The following is a 22366-nucleotide window of genomic DNA, read 5'->3' on the forward strand; positions in this document are numbered from 1 at the left end:
AATTTTGTCCAAATTGGACACAATTATTCACTTTGATTTAAAGATAAACTGCCTAGATCTGCCATGGCCAAAGTTTCAGCTACTAAAATCCTCATAAAGGGTTATGGACAATAACTCAGAAATACAGATGCTAATTATGACAATATTCTAAACCATTTCTAATAAAATAAGTGAATATAATACATGTGTAAAAGGTTAGCTTCACTGAAGTGTCACATTGTTTTGGAAGAAAAAGACAGTCAGTCTCACAACACAGTGACCTTGCTTTTAGCGAGCAATGCCTGTTTTGGCCTTTTTTCTGTTCTTGGAAACCTCTTACTCAGTGTGTGGTGACAGCAGCAGCGCTAGCATGAGTCAGGTCAGGCTAATTTCCGTTGCTGTAACCTGCCCTGTCCTTTGGAATGTGCACCATAATGGTTTCCACCAATTGTCTATTCTCCACAGCTCATTGCTTTATTAAATTTGAGCCTCTTATTCCTTTTCACTTTGAAACACTCTTAAATGCATCTTCTTCGTGTGACATGTAACTCAGCTGTGACAATTTACAACTTTTCTCTTTGTTTCTTGTTTTCTTTTACAGAAACATGTGAAAAACCTTGTGAAGCTTGACCTGCAAGATAGCCTTCAGCAACACAAAGGCAAAGGTCTCCTCCACGTATTCATTACATCCATTCTCTCAACTCCCTTAGCGATTTCCTTCCAGGCCTGTTAAACATGGAGGGCCAGCAAGCATTTCGCAGAACTTTATCACTTAACCCTAAAGTGGGACCAATGGCTGCTCTACTAGGCTTCTGGCTCATAGTAATACCTGCTTTATCCAATGGGCAGACTTTTACTAGTTTCCACCCTGAACGTCGGGACTGGGTATTCAACCACCTGACAGTTCACCAAACCACAGGCGCTTTGTATATTGGAGCAGTCAACCGTGTGTACAAGCTCTCAGGCAACCTGACTCTTCTAGTCTCCCATGACACAGGCCCAGAGGATGACAACAAGGCGTGCTACCCTCCTCTGATTGTCCAGCCTTGTTCTGAGCCCCTTGTCTCAACCAACAATGTCAACAAGCTTCTCTTAATTGATTATTCCCAAAACCGGTTGCTGGCCTGTGGCAGCCTGTACCAGGGAGTTTGTAAACTCCTCAGATTGGATGACCTCTTTATCTTAGTGGAGCCTTCCCACAAGAAAGAACACTACCTCTCTAGTGTAAACCAGACTGGGACTATGTATGGGGTCATTGTGCCTTCGCAGGGCCAGGATGGGACCCTGTTTATTGGCACGGCGGTAGATGGCAAACAGGACTACTTTCCTACAATCTCCAGTCGAAAGTTGCCCCGTGACCCAGAATCCTCTGCTATGCTTGACTATGAATTGCACACAGATTTTGTGTCCTCCCTCATAAAGATACCATCAGACACACTGGCACTGGTCTCTCACTTTGACATCTACTATGTTTATGGCTTTGCCAGCGGCAGCTTTGTTTACTTCCTGACTGTTCAGCCCGAGACACCAGAAAACAGCATGTCGTCAAGCGGATCCGGCAGTGACCTGTTCTACACTTCTCGCATTGTTCGCCTCTGCAAAGATGACCCCAAGTTCCACTCCTATGTTTCCCTGCCTATTGGCTGTGTGAAGAGCGGTGTTGAGTACCGGCTACTGCAGGCTGCCTACCTTGGCAAGCCAGGACGTGTTCTCGCTGCATCACTCAATATCAGTGCCCACGATGATGTGCTCTTCACCATCTTCTCTAAGGGCCAGAAGCAGTTCCATCGCCCACCAGATGACTCAGCGCTCTGCGTCTTCACCATTCGTGACATCAATGCACGAATTAAGGAGCGCCTGCAGTCCTGCTACCAGGGAGAAGGAAACCTGGAACTTAATTGGCTGCTTGGGAAGGATGTGCAGTGCACCAAAGCGGTGAGTTATACTAAATGGATGACAAACACTTCATGCTTTACATGCACCCATCCACAGATCTCCAGATCATCCAGAGTGTGAAAGGGAGAACAATTGAAATAACCCTCTTCCATATGGTAACAATGTGAAAGAGGATTTGAAAAACTTGAAACGCTTGTCATTGGGAAATATTATTGGGATAGTATAGGAAATAATGTAAGGACACTGATAAATTGGCGAATAATTACTTGCACATTTCTGTTTTGCACATTCGTGTTTAGATGAATCAATTTATACTTTTTTTTCCTTTTAAATTCTTTGAGCTTCAAGTAGCTGAAAACCAAAAAAGAGCTATTCATTTATATAATAAGGTCTGAAATTTTTATAAATTGAGCAACTTCTACATTTAGATTCTTTCTGAAATATGCTGGTAAACCGTGAAGGGAATTACTAAGTCCTCTCAGTGAACCAGAAAAACACAGCAAGTTGTGCAAGCGTATGCTGGTTTATTTATTTATATATATATTTTTAAAGGCAATCACCCAGAAATGCTTTTGAATGCCTAGTATTGCATACTATTTTACAAATGACTCTTCTACTGCACTCAATTATTTCAAATTGTTTTGTAGCTTTGATATCAGAAAATATCCACTTTCAAGTACATTTCAATAAGAGATATTCATAAATTAGAGAGGATTTATTTTTCTTGGCAACCATCAAAGTGATAACATTCTCCTCGAGCACAACACAAGTAAACACACTCCCCTTCTAGAAAAATAAAGTGTGTGTGTGTGTGGTGGGGGGTGTCGCTCAAGTTACTCTGCTTCTGATGTTGGCATAATGTAGATCACACAGCAGACTATTCCTTCTGAAATCCCCAATTATGCTATAATACAAGGCCATGTATCCGTTACATGTTGTCACGTACAATTAAGGTTTCGCTCGTTCCCAGGAGGCCACAGTCCTCTGTGCTTTCATTCTTTAATTGCAAATAGGACTTTAAGAATATTAAGAATTAATGACTGGCTAAGTGTGCATGTGTGCTGTATATCTGTGTGTGCATAGGAGACACTTTTAATACTGGGTGTACAAGCAGTATGTGAAGTGTGGGGTTTAATGATATCCCTATCCTTCACTATGATGAGAACCGCACTGATCAGCTTCTTTTGTTGCTAACCCCCCCGGGGAACTCAGTTGACCACTGCTATTAAAATCAGTAAATTCCCCATTAGCACAATGTCAGAGGTGACTGTCAGGAGGAGGGAGACATTATCTCAAACTAGCTGTTGGACTTTATTAGCTCTGCTGAGAAGGCGGAATAAGATGTTGTAAGATGCAGAGTTGGCAGAAGAAGGGGAAATAGTGGTATAAACTGATGACACTGGGAGCCTTTTAAACTGTTGGAGCTCCATTTGGAATATTTTTCTAGTTTCCCAGAAGATTGCCCAATCATGTATGTGCATGTTTATAGTTGCTAGTTTTTATCTGCAAAGCTGCACCCCCACTTCATTCTTTAGGCATTTATTTCCAGTAATGCATTACACTGCACCAAGCATTGTATATTTAGCCGCAGTCACATATAAAACGCAGTCCTTAAGACCAAGACTGGCTACTAAATCCATAGTACAATATGGATTATAAAGACAGATGTCAGTGCATGTGGAACTCATATAACCTGTCCCAAATACATTTAACACCCAGATATGTCAAACATGCTGACATTGTGTGCTTGATGTTAAATCCTCAACTTAAGTAGTGTGACTACTTTCAAGTACACATACTGTATGCTTCACATCTTTCTTTTTTTTTTTTTCTTAAGTATGTTCCTATGTGACTCTGTGTGGTATTTTTTAGTGTTTGACATCCATCACAATGTGAGGTTCTTCAAGGTTAGACCAACCCAAGTGTATTTTAGCTAACTGTTAACTGTACCTTTCTTGGTTTCTGAGTAAATTACACATGCAGCTTCAGTACCTCTCGTCTGGTCTGTTGTAAACAGCAGGTAGCCAGCGAGCTCAAAGCAGAGAACTTTAATTATACCCCCAGCTCTCATTCTTGCAGACATTTTACTGTGTTCAGTTACATGCAGGCCAAGGCTGAGGCTGGGAATGGAACTGAGGCTGAGCCAGGGGATTCAGATACAGCAGCCAATCAAAGATTTATCACCCAGCCATCCAGCCTTCTGCCATCTGGAGATTCACACCATCTCTGTAGTCAATCCCATGGAGTAGAGCCATGATGGGATTCTTTCTGTATCACACTGTGTGTGTGTGTGTTTGTGTGTCCATGTGTCACACTATCCTCCAGTCTTGCTTTTTTTGCTCATGCCCTTAGAACTAATTAACCACTTGTGAAAGCGAAGTGGGACTGGAGTTGATAAATTTGATATACTCTGAGAGGAAAAATCTCTGAGAGCACATATCCTGTCACATCTAAACAGGGTAGCAGCTATTTTCTCAGCAGAAAATTAATATGATTTCATGTTGTGAGATGTTCAATAAGGATTAATCGCATATGTTTAATTTAGGTCTCATATAATTTGTCTCTTGAAACAGTGGTATAGAAAACTACATTTCTGCACTACTCGTGAGATTTGTTGTAAGTCAGCAGTAAAAACACAATGAAACAAAAAAATCTGCAAGAAGGTGAACAAGAAAGCTCAACCACATGGACTCCAGGGGGATTTGAGCTGTCTGCCAAGTCTACTAAGCATACATCATCTGAACAATCTAGATATAATCAGAACCAAATGGTTAGGAGCCCAACAGACCATATGTGGAATAGCTGCATGATTTTCAGGGAGTATATATTGATAAGCCGATGCCTGGAACTCACGGCTGTTCCTCAAGATAGCTGCTAGCTTTCCCATCTGATTCATACCGTCTGTGTCATCAACTTGTGTTTAAGAGAAGCCTAGAACAATTGCATACAGTACATTTGATGTTATCACCACATGAGACATGAAAATGTTAACTCACCAGATTGTTTTTTTTCTTTTTAAATACCGCAGTAGTACTCCATAGCACTCTGTGCTATTTTGGGCAAAGGGAATAAAAGGAAATGCCACAAAGTGAGGGGCGTGAGGATACAAGCGGAGGCGATTATTCCCCTTCAGCGTTATTGCTCTGTTCATGAAAATATATGTAGAAAGGTTGTACAGCCACTGTGTGAGAGACAGAGCTGCCTTCCACACATTCTCAACACAGTCTGCTTAGACCATTCTGACAGTGAAAAAGACAGAAGCAGGGATAGAAAGGAGACGGATGAGAAATGTGAGAGTAAGAAAACTAATGAGTAGGGGTTGTAAAAAGGGGATATATATTTAGAATTTGAATAAGATAGAGTTTGTGAGCAAGGGACTATGGGATATACACATGTAATGCTTGCCTGGCCATTTCACTTTAGCCTGCATGGCACATTGAGGCCAATGATACTTGGTGACTGTCAGCTGACCTGATTCAACACCAGACAGATCACTGTCTTACTTCTTATTCACCTCCTCCTCATTGCCTGTATTTTCATATCTTGAAAGAACAAGAAGTTTTCATTCTAAGCAGCTGTCTTAAGGCCCAAATTTTCCTTAAGAGCTGAATTTAAATTCACTGAGAATTCACTATAGCAGTTGTTTTCTAGTGAATAAGTAAATGTTATTAGTGCTTCTTTGGTTACATGCACATTTCTATGTTGCATAGTTATCACGCATTGTGCTCGCTAATGCCCACTGTTATCGTGCAATATGTGTATTTCTGCTGTGATGTTGTGATAGGCCAGGGTAATGAGCCACAGTGAGAGCAAGGTGGAGCTCAGTCGGGTGGAGCTGATACATATTCTTTCTGGTGTGCCCGAAAGAAAAACGTTTGTCTGGCTAAGAGACTCACGTGAGCAATTCCTCCTCACTCTGACCTTCCTCTTTCCCTCAGGCTCACCTCTCTCATCTGCCCATCTCAAACACTCTCTAACACTGCCACTATTTCCACAACTTTGGCCATCACCCTCGTGTTTCAGTCTGTCACCTTCATCTTTGGTCCTTACTGAGCTGTCTTGTTTTATAATGCTCTGTATCTCAGCCTCTCTTTACTGCTGTTGCCTCATCCTGTAAGTCTGTCTTTCTCTGGTGTATTTTTTTTTCACTTCCTATTCCTACAATTCAATTCACTTTAATTACATTTTATTTATATAGGGCCAAATCACAACAATAGTTGCCTCAAGGCACTTACAGTATGTTTAATTTTAAGGAATTCTTTGCTTAATGTCACATATTACCCTGATAATCATGATCACCATTTTTTAAACATTCTTGTTATTAATTTGTAATTCATAACCTTTTTTTCTTCTGTCTTTAGCCCGTGCCCATTGATGACTCCTTCTGTGGTCTGGACATCAACCAGCCACTTGGCGGCTCTCAACTAGTGACTGGCCACACTCTCTACACTGAGACTCGGGACCGTATGACTTCTGTGACCTCTTATGTCTACAATGGCTACTGTGTAGCTTTTGTGGGTACCAAGAGTGGACGCCTGAAGAAGGTGAGTACCAACTCCCTTCCTCTTCTCATCCAGCAGTTAAAGGTCTCATGTATAAGTTCTCTGCTTGTGTTATTACTGTGATACATAGGGAGTTATACTGCTCAATAGTCCAGAGGGGACTGACACTGTGAAGTGGTCCTATTTCTGTGTAGATGGATGTTGGTCACAAGGAAACATAGCTGCTTAATATTTAATCCCAGCTGTCAAAGTGTCAGGGAGGTGTAATGGCAACAGCTAGCTCACTGTAGTGGTCATTACCAGTTCCTTGTTAAATGAGCTCTAGTGTTGCACTGTTAAGTATCCTGCACTGAACCATTAATTTTAATAGGCACCTTTCTGCTTTGGCCCACTGAGAGCCAAGGGAAAGAGCCAGCCCATGCACTGAAATTCCTAGTCTTGGTGAGAGAATACAAAGGCTACAGAGGGTTAAGGGCTCCTGGCCAGTTAATAATAATAGATTTCACACCCTAGCTACAAGAAACATGGTATTACTGTGGATTTATATTTCACTGGGAAATCTACACCACAGCTACACCGTAATGGCAAATCCCTCTGAGACCTTACATTGTAACTTACGGTGCATCTCCATAGAAATGTGTCTACAAGTCTCATCAATGCAACTCATAACTATTCGCTGCAGTTGTTGAATTTTCAGTGAGAGAATAAGAATCATGATCTCAATATAAGAAATAATAATCATAGCATCAATAAAAGGATTTACACATGTTGGCAAATTCCTAGAGGAGGATGGGGGAAACTATTGGAATGGACATGAGAGAATGTGCAAAGAAGTGAAAAACATTCAGGAACAGAAGAAAGAAATTTTAATTGTTTCTGCTGGTTGGCACCACATGTAAAACACTGGGAGACAACTGCGTGGTAATTAACGTGTAATGTCACATGCATTAGTATAAATGTCAGCAATGATGTTGGCCACTTATGTAGGTTACATTACCGGCTCAGAAGTCTAAATCAGGCATGAGATTAAACTTTTGACTAGCTGGAATAAATAGTGCAGAGGAGAAGTGCTGTTAAGTGCCGCTCTGGGTTTGATTGTCAGTCAGACACATCTATGATTTATTGATTGTTTTCAAACAGCTCTTGCACTGTTGTGTGACACTGACATTCCCCCAAACAGCTGATTAGCTATATATATTTTTATAAAAAGTATATGTTACACCAATGTAATGCATATAGGTTTAATATACAGACTCTCAGCTTTAACTTAAACATAAATAGTGTACTACTAACCACTAAACAATTGTAAGTGTTGCTATACACAGTCCCCCATTCTCAGGCGCCAAAATGTAGTTACCTGTCTGGTAATATTGTGTGATATAGCCTACTATATGTATGCATGGCTTTGGTTGAAATTTGAGTTTTCGGGTAGGCCTATCATAGTTGTCCTTTGTCTCGTGTCCAGACTGCAATTAGACAGCTAGTTGAAGGATATTGATAGATTTATTGACCTTGCTTCTCTCATTGGGCTGACTGTCTCAGTGTCATTCCGAGATCACAAATGTCAGGAGTGGAACATAAATGTCAGTGTCGTGGGTTATTTTGGTCTTCATTTTTCCATTATTAAATCAATTTACTAATCAGGCTGTTGTGTAGAGAATATTAATTTGACTTAACCACCAGTTTGAGCTTTAAATAATGTCAACTTTTTTTTAACCTTTTCATCTGTTTCAATTATTTCCAACAGAGGAGTGTTTTCCTCACTCTGTTGCTTGCATATGGTGTGTGTTTGCCTGTTTCTTTCCACACTCTTGTCTGTACCTGCCGCTCGCAATCACCCATTTCCCTCTGCTATGTCCTTAGTCTGTTTCAAAATCCATGCAAAATAGCCTTCTGTGCATCTGTGTGACTACATACAGAGGCGTGACTGTAACCACAGTAACGCTAAGGTGGGGCAGGAATTAATCAGGATATGAGAAGCGCACCTAGACAAAAGGTACCACGGTCCAGTGGTCAGAATATAAAAAAAGCAAGCAGTCACCCACAGAGAATGATCCCATGACACACAGAATATGGTTTCACTAACAGAGCACATTAGAAAGTTCAAATGATGTGTTGTCTTAATATTTATGATTATAATAATCTTCTTACTATGAGGTGGCTGAAGTGAGAAAATAGTGGAAAAAGTTTAACTCTGTTAAAATATTCTCAGTAATGTGAATGAACTCAGCACGAGATTATATTAAGTGTAGAAATCAAAATGTCTGCCATAATGAAATATTAATTGTATATTTCTGTGACATTCCCAAAACTTAAATTGCATTTTGCGTTGTTAACTCAGGTTTTTACTGCTAAATAAAAGGTTGTGTTTTAGTGTGGTCTTGCTGTCAAAGTAAGTTTGGAGGACTTTAATTGAACCTAATTTGCTTTTGATCGCGTGAGAATATATGCACTCTTCTGCTGTGCAGAAATTTGCAAGCAGATGTGCTGTTGGATAGTGAAACGTGATGATTTGCATGAACGCAAATGATCAACAATGTACAAGCTCTGACTGCTGGGAGAATGACAGAGAATTGGGATTCCCCTGTAGCAATTTGCAGCAGCTTAAAAAAAGCTGTTTTCATGTATAATGACTAATTGGTAATTAAGAATAATCAGTCTGTCCGAAGTATGCATTGTTTACACTGAATGTTATTCAACACCCTGGCTATCCCCTCCACCCCACCCTTCTCCCAGCCTGCCCTGCCATGCCGTGGCACAGGGAGGGCAGAGGGATTGGGTGACCTAAAGAGTATGAGCTACAGTTTCCTCTGCAGAGGGATGGTAAGCTCCTACAGAGTTGCATGAGACACCTACATGGAGTAGGATGCTGGAGGCTTCCTGCAGATCTGAGCATGACACAGCTAGGGTGACAAGATTTGTTGCTTTGCTGGTGATACAGTGCTATACCTCCAGCTCTTTCATGCATCCAAGAAAGACAGACAGATGGGGAAAGGGAGGGGTGTGGTGCATAGGGATGCACGATTACAGGATGTGAGTGTGAGCCACGATGAGCAAAAAATAGGAAACAGAGTAGCAGGAATAGGCATCTTTAGAAGAAGAAGCAAGAAGGTACTAGGGGAGGGAGGAAGAGACCGTCGAAATGTGAATTTTGTGCCGCCAAAGAAACCAGGGCTGCACCACTGCTTGTAATTGGATTGGCTCCCTTCCCAAAGAATACCCCCTCCCCATCCTTCCACTCAATGCTTCCCCATTCAATCCCACTCCTCCTTCCCTCCCTCCATTTCCCTCCTGCTTTCCCTGCAGATCAGCTCCCGTATATGCTGCTGTTTCCTTGGCTTTGCGGGAACATGGCAAAGCATGAGGGATGATGTTGGTGGATATCGCTGCCTGTGGCAGGCTTTTGTAGGGGATTGATTGAGGAAGAGGGGTTAAGAGGGTGGGGGAGTAAGCAGACACCAAAGTAAGAAAAATGCATATATAGTGTGGAACACTGCAGGAAACAATAACACTACACAGGAGTCTCATACAGTGCTGCAGCAAAAAATATTCTGTCGTGATGTTAACAGAGTGTGAAGTCATTGCATTTTGCTGAGAGATGTGGGAACAAATGGGCATCTCATATACTTTATGAACTTAGAGAATTTCACTGCAAGCATAGACTAACACATGCATAAGCTGTGTGGTTGAATGTGTTGTGAGACTTCCATAAATTGGGTGTGGACTTCTGGGTGGTGTTCTTGAAGGCAGTGATTGATGGTGGAGGCCAGTAGGTGTTCACCTCAGCAGAAAGCTGTAGAAGACGCCCAGTACACCAACCCTTATGAATGTGTTTTAGCGATTGGAAAAACATTATTTATCCCAGTCAAAGCTATCATTACAGATCTTCTAGTGAGGTGGTAGTCCTGCTCTTAAGTTAATGTATTATTTAAATTCTAGAGCAAGATGTAAAGTAATTGTGTCCAGACTGCATATTATCCACATCAGCCTCTATCATCTATGTTATCACGCAGAAACCAAAGATGGCTCTGTGGGTGAACTTTATAAAGATAGGCAATCTGCTATGCAATTGGACACACATTACCCAAGAATTGCATCATCCAAGTTAAAACTGACTGTGTGTGGTTCACTTTTTGCTGGGGAGGAGGCATATCCCATATGGGGACTGGGATTGGTGGGAATCAACGATGGCATTGTGGAGCAGAGGAGCTGCGGAAAGCATTGCCTTTGATATAGATGGGGATGGAGGGCACTGCTGCACATGTAAAATTAGATGTTGAAAGAAGCCAGAACAAAAAATGAATGGGAAAGTTAAAGCATGTTCAGCAGAGGGGCATTCACGATTCCCATCTTAATTGGAATCAGTTCACAGACAATGAGAAGAAACATCCTCTATCCCTGTTTTTCTCACAAGCTCAACAGAGTTGTTGAACCTGGGACCATAGGGATACATTCCCAAATGGTAGGCTCCCATGTATTCTAAATCCTGCAAAACTATTAAGATCCAAACAGGCTTTGTGATTACATTATGAAAAGGTAACTGAGTCATGAAGGATTGGCATAATTTGTATAGCTATTGTACTGTACACTTTACAAACAGCAATTATCTTAGTAAATGTCGGGTAGTTTACCCTTCAGTGTTTTGGTTTGGATTAGGCGAACAAAAACCAAAAATGGAAAAGTTTGTTGTTGTTTTTTTTTCTGTCATGCCCTGATGAATAATGGGGTAATTGGTTTGGATAATATGTTTTGTAGCTAAAAGAGGCAACTTAAAAGGGTGGTTCAGGTGTTTAACTGGACAAATGTCCTGTAGATCTGGTTAACGTAGCAGAGTGTGCGCAGCTTACTCACATGGCTCCCACAGTAGCCTGAAGAACAGCAGGGTTGTGTGTGTTGTGTAGACAGTGATGTTTGGGTGGGGGGGGGGGGGGGTCACTGAGGGGAACAGCTGATCACAGGGCATAAAGTATTCCAGACTTAAAAGGCTTGTAAATGCAAGCAGCTGCTACTACAGGGTCCTGGTGGACAAGTGACCATCCTCCCTCCAACCCCACTCTCGCCCTTCTATGCTGTGGTTACCCCGAACAGAGAGGGTGATTTTGCAATGAACCTCTGTGAATTATTTCTTGGATTTGTTGCTCTGAGAAAGAATACGATCAGAGCAACTTGGGTGTCTGGCCTGTCAGCCAAGAGGTTGCTCACCTGTCTTTGTGTGGCCTGGCTTTGCCTGGCATGGATTTTTATGTGAAATTGATGGATTAGCTCAGCAAATTTACTCACTGCTTTCCAACCCTTGACTTTTGTTTTCACTGTAGCCCGGCTATGTTGTCTAAATAGTAATGCACAAGGATACTGGGGCAGTAATGAAGGAGAGAAAGAAAGTAGAACAGGTGGAAAAACTGAGTCGGTGAAATAATAATAGACACAAAGATGAACATCTAGAGTAAAAGAGGGAGAGAAGCACTAAATATCATTGAGGATGATGTCCATAGCAACAGCTGAAGCTCATGGCAACAACTGAAAGGAGGCCCATCCTGTTCCCCCAGGGGTACAAATTATTTTGAAAACAGAAGTGAGCCATCCTGTCACCTGCATCCCTTAAAACGCGCTAACACAGAGTGACTATGTGGAAATATGAAACCTAACCTCTTTTTATGGAAAATGTTCAGTTGTTGTTCATAATTGCAAAAACGAATTCCAAAAACCTAAAAACACAGAAAATTAATATTTTTAACGGCTTTATTAAAGATCTTTGTAGTCCCTACACAACATAAATTAACCTCACAATACAATACAATACAAAGAAATACAATTACAAGTGAAAAGAACTGTCACAATCGCCACCAGGTAGAACTTATTTCCAGTCATCATAGTCAGTAATTGCTATTTCTCACTGAATGCTTTATATAATAACAATTGCATCACTTAGATTGAATAGTGTGTTCTACTTAATCCCAGACTGAACAAATAATTGCATTCCATTGTTAAATTATTGTTTGTTTTGCCTTGTGTGGTTAAAATTAAATGGAAAAACATCACACGAAATACACCTATTTATGGAGCAACTGACATTTTAGATAAAAAGTGGCATGTATGAGCGATTCTTTAACTGATATTACAGCTGTGTTATGCACCTATTACAACCATCTTTGTGGGTCTCTCTCTCCTTGATTGCTGGCAATCTTTTTGATCACTATCAATACAGCCTCAGTTTCCCTACTAGAAACAGCTGAGCGCTTGGCATACCCTCTAGAAATCACTGTTGCTGGTCAAATAATTTTTTTCCTCCCAGCACAATTTCCAGCACATCCACAGAGAGGCTGGATCAAACCAACACAATATCCAAAACTGCGAACAGAGGCAAATTTAATTTGTGTAGCTTTTGTGTGTGGTACCTGAGAGACTATCTTTTTTTACAATTTCAAAAAAAAGAAAAAAAGTACAGTAAAGCTCTGTCTTGTGGAATTAAACTGTCTGATCAACAGCAGGATATGGGGGGGAAGGAACTTCAGCCAGGACTGAAGAAGTCCTCTGTTGGGTGGTTATTGAGACTATAAAACTACTTTCATTGGCATGTTAAATCTGGAAGAATCATATTTTTTGTATTCTGTTTATTTTAAATGATATATTTGTGTAGAGGCTTTGTATCTTTGGGTGTAAAGATGGTTGCCATAAATGTTTAATTACCACAACCATCTCTCTAGTCCAGCTCAACCCCAGCTTGTTTATGGATTTTTGGACTGGCAGGATGCCTGTGTGACCTTTTCGATCCTGGCCTCTACTTGCTCCTGCCCAGTCTGTTACCCTGAGCCAGATAAAGAGGTGGCCAGCGGCATCCCCAGCCAGCAGGAGCAGGCTGTGCCTTTCATGGCTCTCTTTAGAGCACAAGCTTCTCTATCTGCCAGACCTGGTCGAGGCTTCCCTAAACACTTCACTGTTAAAAGGCCAGCAGAAGACCAAGAGCCCCTGCTGTTCCATTCATCTGAGCTTTATATCTCTTTTTTTCTTTGTCTGCCTGATTTACTCACTTTCTGTCAGTCGTTCCGTCTCATTCCCCCTGTCTTTTCATAGCAGTGAGTTAAATGTAGCCAGGTCAGTCAGCTTGGTTTCTGCTCAGTTTTTTTCTCTTCCCTCTCATGTCTCGCTTTCTACCCCATTCTCTGTCTCAGTCTCTAACTCTTTCTGCCACTCTATTTTTCCTCCTTTTTGCTGCTCAGACTTTTACAATGACACAGCCTACCCTGCAGTGATCTCATTAATCACATTCAAACAGCTCTATGTTGCTTTCTCTCCTTCCATGTGTCTCCCTCTCCTTTCACTTCCTCTAATTGCCTGCTCTTTTCTCTGCCAGTGTTTCGAAGGAAGTGTTTTTCATTATCTAACAACAGGAGACAAATACTCATGCAGTGCATACATTTTACAACAGATGAATTTTATACATGTAGGCTTTATTTAGCCTAAAGGTATTCATTCACCTATGCCAAAATGTCATCCGAATCCCGAAAGAGACAAAGTCTGATTCACACATGTCCCTAAATGTGTTGTGCACTACTTATTTATTCATTTACCTTTGTCTGAACAGAACTTTTTTTTGTGAGACCTTTCATTAGCAATGCATTTTATTACTATTATTTAGGAGACAAATATTCCCTGTAGAGTGTGTCCCATAATTGGACTAACTTCACAAGTGAAATTAATTAACCCATTGTTGATTAGAGCCACTTTTCACTGGAGATTGTCTAAAGAAAAAGCCTTGCAGTAATCTAGCTTCTTCAGCATGTTTTCCTATTGATTAGGCTTCAAATTGTGTTAATGGCGGAGTTATGTAGCTTGAACTTTTTGTTATGTTTAAAAACTCTCACTTTTAAACTTTTGTTTGCATGGAGAGCTGTAAGTGAAGTCTGTGTCATTGCTTTGTGTGACTTTTATTAATGTGTGAAGCCATTGTGGTGTTAGGATTAAGAAGCCACATCAAACGCAGATCCGTGTCTTCCAGGATACACAGAAAGGTAAACAAGTTGGGAAAAAGCTGAATGTTCTCTTCATTTCTAATGAATATTGTATTTTCCAAAATTTCCAGCCAATTGAATTTGTAATATAAAACGCACAAAAATACTGTATGTTCAGAACATGAGGGCGCGTTGGGAGGCAGCTTATCCCAGCCTATCAGTTTTAGCTGTTTAGTCTGCTGCTAGTGTAGGCACCACAGGGAGAACATTTGAAATTCATAGAAATAGTTATCAGTTTTTGCTATTGATCTGTTACTCTGGAAATGGTATAGTATGGGTGTAAGCCTTATTTATTTATTTTCTTTTTGCCTGAGGTATGAATTTCTGAGATGAAATGTCTTCCAATCCACCAATCAAAGAGGAAAAATTTCTCTCAGCTGAATGAACTTTAAGTATTCAGCACTTGACTTGTGTCCCTTCTGCAGCAAGTGTGAAATGGAACACAGTTCTGTTTTCTTCTTCATTTTCTCCACTGACCTTGCTGAAATAGACAGGCAGAAAAGGACGGCTAGCTAAAGAGTAAACATCTTTAGGACAGAATGGCGAAAAAAAATAGAGAAAATAGATTAGCAAGCAACATCTGTCAAAGTGGATGACTGGCTCAGTGCCAGGCTTTATTGATTTGCTTTACAAAGCACTTGAATGGGCCAGATAACTGTGATTAGCCAATTCATTACTGCTGGCTCTTAGAGTGGTCCAAAATTAGATAAAAGGAGGAATAGGAAGGACAGAGGGGGATAAGAGCAAACTTGTACTTTGTAAACTTGAACAGAAACTCCAGCAGTGACCCACTATAGAGGGAATCTTTTTGAAGTTCGTGGTGAATTTTCCATATTTTACATGCATCTTAATGATCGTCCTCATTAGAAGCAGTTAGAAAATTAAAAAAAGAAAAGAAAGCCATGCCTTGTTTATGTGTTTGATATCATGCATAATCATTCCAGATTACACAAGCAATGAAAACAACATTCCTCTCATCTATTTTGCAAATGTGTACTTCCATTTCAATAAGCTTATAGTGCCAATAGATCTTATAAATGAGAATTGTTTGGGCTTTGATGATATACTAAACCGTTGTCTATGCTGAGACAAACTGAGTGTGACAGCTACTAATGTTTCTGTCTGATAGTGAGACAGCTTTACTGCTTCTACTTCATACAAGACAGCAGCAGCTATCAGTTCCTTTAGAGTTAGGCTTGTCCTGGTGACAGCATTGTTTAATGCATTTCTGTGATCACACAATGTTTACAGGAAGCTTTAATGGGCGCTACACAAATCATTTCTTTGATACATGCTTTTAGTCATTGAATAGTCATCTGCTTATCATACATTATGGATGTTATGACAATAAAAATTGGGGATTGTAGTAATGTGCCTCATTCTTTCTTGTTGTGACATTAAATACCACAGCTGTCCGGTTTCCCATTGAGGTTTTGCCTCTTGGTTAAATGTCTGACAGTGAAGGATTGAGGCAAGCAGACCCTTATCGTTCACCCTTATTTTCCTTTCGCAATGATTTCCTTTTTACATTTTATTTTCTGTGCACGGTGTAACTCCCAGAGTTCTCTGTCTTTACTCACTCTTGCCCTCACACTTTTCATCTCTCTTCCTTACAACAAGGCTGTCAAGTAACTGCACCTAGCCATCAGCCTAATGAACAGTGATACAGTACTAATAGCATGTGATAATATTTCAAGCCACTGGTAATCTCCGCTCACTCAGCCTGCTCATCACTTCTGAGACACACACTCACACCTATACACGCACTCACACAGGGCATCTCTTTTCTTGACAACTGTATGTCAGATCTTGGCCTCATGCTGTCATGAAAAAGAGCTGTCAGCCGAGACTCCCTCTTAATAGTCCAGCTGTCCAGCAAAGAAAAGTACAGTCTTAATGCAAGCGGACATTTCTTTCTGCATAGCTTGTAACACTTTGTACCAGAGCGTCCATTCAAACGTCTTTTTCTTCTGTTTTAAAGACCCTGTTATCCATGTATCTATTTTTATATTACTCCATTATATCATACATTTTTCCACTCAAAAATCATAGATGAATTACTAATTTATGTCCCTAAATATTAATGAGTGTACAATGTACAACACTTTTAATATTTTAATTTCAGAGAGCAGACCACTTGAGCACAATGCTTTATAGTCACATAAAGATCATATAGAGTATTAGATGCTAGAAACATTAATTGAGAATGTACTTTAGAATGAAGAGAAACTCTAAGCTATGTGAAATGTGTGAAATGTCAGAATGCGTCTGTGGTTAGATTGCTTGACAGGTTCATTGTACAATGGAAGGAATGGAGAAAAGGTGCAGAGCTGCACATAATAACTGTGACCCAGACAAAACTGAATACGAGGGCATATATGTGGTTTTTGAAAAGCACCTGTACTTCCAGAAAACCCATGGCAGGCCACTGAGAGAGCATGAACAAGGTCACGATATCAAAGAACTTAGCAGGAGCTAGAGGCTTCAGCCAGCCATAGGTCAGCTCAGCTACTGCTGTTATTCATTAAACACTAATGGTTAGCGGTTGGGAAAACATTATCTGGGCCTCTGGTAACTTGACTAATGCAAAGGGTCAGGGTCGGAGCCAGGGGTGAGGCATCCCAATGTGTGGTGACATGGGCCCACTGTGTCAGACTGGATTATTGGTCGAGGCACAGACATGATAATTTGATGGAATCACAACACAGCCTCAAACTACTGACGTTCCTAATTTTCACTCTGTTTAAAAGGGCAGTTAAATATTTCTGTTTTGGTGTAATTGGTAGCCACAGTGTGGTGCTGCCACAAGCAGCTGTTTGCTCAGTGGGGTGTGTGGATAGAGGTGGTGTGTCTCGTGTTTGTGTGCTTGTGCGTTTGAGCTGTATTAGTTGGCTGTGGCAATGAATCAGTTCGGTTTGTGTCATGTTTGGGAGTTGTAGGGCAAGCATTTTGTCAGCATCATTTGCATGTTGCGTCTCTGAGGTATTGTGCCTTTTAGTCTACAAACTGTTTAATTTTAATACGTGCCATAACATAAGTGGTTCCAAGTTTGTTTACTGTGTGTTTTATAAGGTGTACACATGTTGATAATATTATTTAGTCAGGTGCACATAGAGGTTTTACGCAGTTATTTGTATGTGGGAGGTGTGCGAAAACTCCCTTGATCATACATTCAAAGACACTTGGTTTCACTCTATTTCAAGAGTGTTTCATCACATGAAAACGAATGCACACACACACACACACACACACACACACACACACACACACACACACGCAGACACACACAGTGGGGAAAGAGGAGGGGGTTGCCCTCTAACTGATTAGGAAACGAGAAACACTTGTGTCATGAGTTTTCACCCTAATAAGTCCAGATTGTTGCAGCTGGGTGAACATTTGGTTGCAGGTATGCTGTGTTTGGGCTGCAAGCTGGATTAGAGGAGAGGGGAGAGGAGGGAGGGAGGGAGGCGACTGTTGGGTTGGAAGGTGTGTTAGATCAGATGACTGTGTCGTTCTCCCCAGGATCATCAGCTGAAAGGGAATAGGACGGTGTTTGGGTTACACCATGCTGGTAGTGATGTCCTCTTTGAATAAGACACACTTGAACAAAGTACAGCTGATCAGATTAGTGTGGCTGATCAGGCTTCTCAGCAGGTTGTTGGCTCCCACTGTCTGAACATCTTGAGTAAGAAATGTTGTTAATTCTAAACACAATGAAGAACAAAGAGAGTAGATTAAAGGGATATAGCAAGAATTTTTGCTGTTGTGTTGCAAATTCGTGTGCGATCAGTAGAGCTCTAGCGGTTAACATTGTAAACATCTATTTGTTCAAGGTTGTTTTTTTTTTTTTGTTTTTTTTCCACATGCAATTTTCTCAAGGGCAAAAATACTCTTTCTGACATTAGAGAAAAATTCTACAATGATCTATGGGACTCAGGCTGAAACAATGGTAGTAGGATGAATTTTACCGTTCCACTTGTGCTGGGCTGTATTGTTAACTGTGCTCTTGTTACAAGGAGGAAATTGTTTCTGTTTTGGAGACCTGATGCATCTCTCTTCAAAGACTGAAAATCATTGAAACAACATCAGAGGAGCAGCAAACAAAGAATATCACACAATAGGCAGCATCTTAGTTTCACTCTCCATTTCTTTTCGATTTATTTTTTTCATATTCTGCTGCTGTGTACTGCTATCCACTTTTATTTTTTTCCTCAAAGTCCAGTCCTCATTCCTGTCTCTGCCCTCTTCTATCTGTATTTTTCATTCTCCGTGGCTTTTCACCCTTTATCCATCCAGACCAAGTCACAATCCCTTATAAGGCCAAGGGAAGCCCCCATCTGGCCTCTTATTTCCCTATCAGATCTGTAGTAACAGACAGGATTTATACAGGATCAAGCCTGGAATGTGAGGCTGCCTCTCCGTCGGCTATGCCACAAACCCCGCTATGCTCTCTGCTCCGAAGCACAAACCTGGTCAAGCCTCCTCTTCTTCCCTCGCTCCCTCTGCTCTTCTTGCAGCTTCTCTAGCCTCTATTTTACCCACATTTCACCAAGCTCGTCTTCCTAAATCTCTCCTTTCTGCTTTTCCTTGTGTTTCTTCTTTCCTGTCTGTTTTTCTTCCCAGCTACACCTCTCATCTGCCAGTATCCTCCATTTCCAACCACGCTATCACCAAACGCTTACTCATGCTTCTCTTGTCTCGGCAGCATCTTAGCAAAGCACACATTCACGTTTGGGGACAGAAACACGGCATGCTCAAATGTTTGCTTGCTCTAAGTTTATAGCTTACGCTGAAATGGAGCCGCAGACGGCTCAACGAGAGACTAAGCCACATCTGAGACCAAGACAAAAAGAGGAATGCAGTAAAGCCAAACAGAACAACACCACAACAAACATTCTTAAAACAGACTCATAGCATCTGTGGTTAAAAGCTCTCTTTCCTTCAAAATCATCATTACAACTCTGTTTTTATGTCTCTTTCTATGCTTTATGCACTCTCCGAGCCTGTTCCTCATTACAATTTGATGTTACCACAGGCTTTCTTCCCCTCCCTGCCGAGCTTTAATATGTAAAGTGTCGACTTTCCTGTGTGTGTGTGTGGTTTGGTTTGTTGTCGTAGTGAGTCTGTTTCTGATTAGGCCGGCTCTCACTAAGCCTTCCCTTTACTGCCACATTTGGGCCTTGCTTGGCAGTGGAACTTTTAGTGAATCTCATCCAGACCTTAATTGTTTTAAAAGGCTGGCAGACCCGCTTTTCTCTTTGGCTCTCCATTCTCTCTTGCATCTCTGCTTCCATTCCACCACAGATTCCTTTGTTCCTCAGTTCTCTCTCTGGGTCTGACATAAATGGAGGGATATAGGGATGAGAGGGGATCTCATATAGCCTATAATGCTCATCTCCACTGGGGCTTGTATGGCTCATTAACCTACGTTAGTCTCCACATGGCTCCATTAAAGAGAGACACCTGGCTCCCAAGAGCCGAACAGGGAAAAGACAAGTCCAGTGTGCTTTACCTTCATTGGCATCCTAAACACACATAGGGAAAGGACTCATTACACAGAAGAATGACACATTCAGGACTCCCTGACCTTTGTACTCCTGCAGCACTTCCTCTTTTGTGGCTACAACCGTCATTGATTCTGACATTTTATGTATTGTCATGTCAGCTGCACTGTAATGGGATCTGTATACCACACTGAAATGATGAGATCCACATTATATACAAGAGGCTTTCCAACAAACAAATAACAAGTAGCACTGCCTCTCGCTTTAAAGGAAATCTGAGTGTTGAATTTGAACGACACAGGAGAAAAGCTCCAGCACTTACACACAGCAGCTCTATTCAGAGCCAGGAAAGCATCAGTTACATTGCGGGTTACGCATTGAAATGTATACTCCCAAGTTATTGCCAGTGAAAAGCCTAAATCTTATTTGGGCAATGCTTCCTAAATCTGTGTTCTTGTCCCATGGCTGGCTCTGGTTAATCTGCTTGGTGGGGACTTAGCCTTTCTAATGTTCCTTCCATCCACCCCACAACACAGGGGATTGCTGAGATAAGCAGAAAATTTCCCCACACTATGACACCTGGCCAAAAAGTAAATTCCGTAAGTTGTCTTATTATGAAAACAGATGGACAGAGATGCAGGCTATCAATCTTTGTTAAATTTTCAGGATATACGGTAACTTTGTTCTTTGTTTTTTCTTTCTCCACCCATCTGTCCTACTCAGTCACTCCTTTATATTTTATTCCCCTTACATATCTCTTGACAATGCATTTCTGGCGCTATAGAGCATGGAAGTTGAGCTGCCTCACTTTAATGTCAGACTCCATGTTTTCCGCAATACTGACCTCTTTGTCTTCTGCTGCCTGCAGTTTCAGTGTCGTCTACTCTTCATTTCTTCTTCTTATTCCCCAGTACTCCCTCTCACCCAGTGTGAGAAAGTGTGTGTGGGTGAGTGAGAGAGAAAGGGAGAGGGAGCGTGCTTGTTTCTGGCAGACAAGTGGATCTTAAGGAGTTACCATGACCTGGAACTATTTGTAGAATCTCTTTTCACCATTTTAACATTTTATCCCCCCCCCCACACACACACACCCTTTCCCTTCACTCAGCACATTTCTCTTCTATTGCATCTGGCTGCTTCTTATTCTTCAGCCCATCTCCAGTGCTAAGAAATATTAGCATATCATTGCCATAAGAAGCTTCAAACTTTACAATTAATGGGTTTTTAATGGTTCCTTGGGCCTCACTATTATGTGACTGGGCTTTTTAGCCTAATCCAGTGGGGACCATATGGGCAGCAGGCTGACTCCATACATTGGACCCAGAGGCGTATTGAAGCCGATGGGGAAGCTGAGCCAGAGTGTATTTAAATGTAGTGGAGCTCAGAGCTTTATTTAAACCCAAAGAGAGTTTATTTGTTAGAGGACCTCGGAGAGTGCGGCGAGAGTAGTCGCTCTCTTGGTTTTACAAGAACTTGTTTATTGTTCTGTAAATTTCAAGGTTTAAACGTGTACATTAGTGAATCCAGTTTACACTTTCTTGTGACTCAGTGTCATTAAAAATTTGTATGGAACTTGCTGATTGTGTCTTTTAAAATACCGTTGAGACCACCAGCGTGGTTGTCTGTTATCCATGTTAGGGGGACTTTGTTGATTTGAAACTTCAACAGAGGAAAATAAACACTGCATTTGACACACTGACAGTGTTGTCACATTGAAACCTGCAAGGGTTTAGTTTTGAACATTATGTTTATATTCACGCATCCATCCTGCCCCAAAAAGGAAAGCGTCTGTGTTATAGGTTTGAGAGCTGCTGTCTGTTTGGACAAGGTGCTTCAAGAGAATGTGGCTCAAGTAAATACAGAAGTAGATACAGTTTATGCTTTAACTGTGAGACTAATAGGAATGAACAGAAAGAACCAGACTCAACCAGGTAGAGTTTTTCATTTAAAAATCTGATCAGGCATACATTTTTGTTTAGAGCAGAGTATTCTTTTATGTTCCTTGTCCATTAGTTTGCTTGGCTGTTAGTTTAAATTCAAATTTCTGTGTCTTTTTAAAAGTTGTTGGTTTATGTTGTTGTTGTTGTTGTTGTTTGCAGATCCTTGATTTAGTCTGCATACTCCTGCACATTCATGTCAAAATGTAGACCAGTCACACTGTGTCCTTGTTCTTTTCAGAATAAACTCTGACTGATCCAATTTGGAAATCTTATATTTCTAGTTGGATATGAGAATAAATTACTAAAGGTCAAACTAACTGGCCAAGCAGCTAACAAGCCAGCAGACCACAGTCAACACCTGCGTGGAAAGCAGCCAGAAAAGCTCTTTACTCATTACAGTTTCTGTCAATGGAAAGAAGATTAAAGCGACTAAGGACTGTGTCGCCTCATGTCACACACTTTTCTTCAACGTGATCCGCTTAGGCTTTTAATGTAATGCATGTTATATTGCAAGGTTGTAGTGTTATGGTGTATACACG

The 22366-nt window shown here is 41.0% G+C and overlaps 1 protein-coding gene across 3 annotated transcripts in view; it reads left to right on the top strand.

Annotated features, from left to right (window-relative positions):
* The window catches only part of plxna2 (plexin A2), a 160418-nt gene that overhangs the window by 23696 nt on the left and 114356 nt on the right, over window positions 1-22366 (top strand). For all 3 annotated transcript variants that reach the window (XM_004560401.3, XM_004560399.3, XM_004560400.3), the window contains exons 2-3: window positions 581-1914; window positions 6237-6419. In XM_004560401.3, the coding sequence (XP_004560458.1) occupies window positions 715-1914; window positions 6237-6419 (1383 nt within the window). In that variant the 5' untranslated portion in view covers window positions 581-714. The remainder of the gene's footprint in view (window positions 1-580; window positions 1915-6236; window positions 6420-22366) is intronic.

Source organism: Maylandia zebra, linkage group LG20 (assembly GCF_041146795.1).
Source record: "Maylandia zebra isolate NMK-2024a linkage group LG20, Mzebra_GT3a, whole genome shotgun sequence".
Classification (NCBI taxonomy): Eukaryota; Metazoa; Chordata; class Actinopteri; order Cichliformes; family Cichlidae; genus Maylandia; species Maylandia zebra.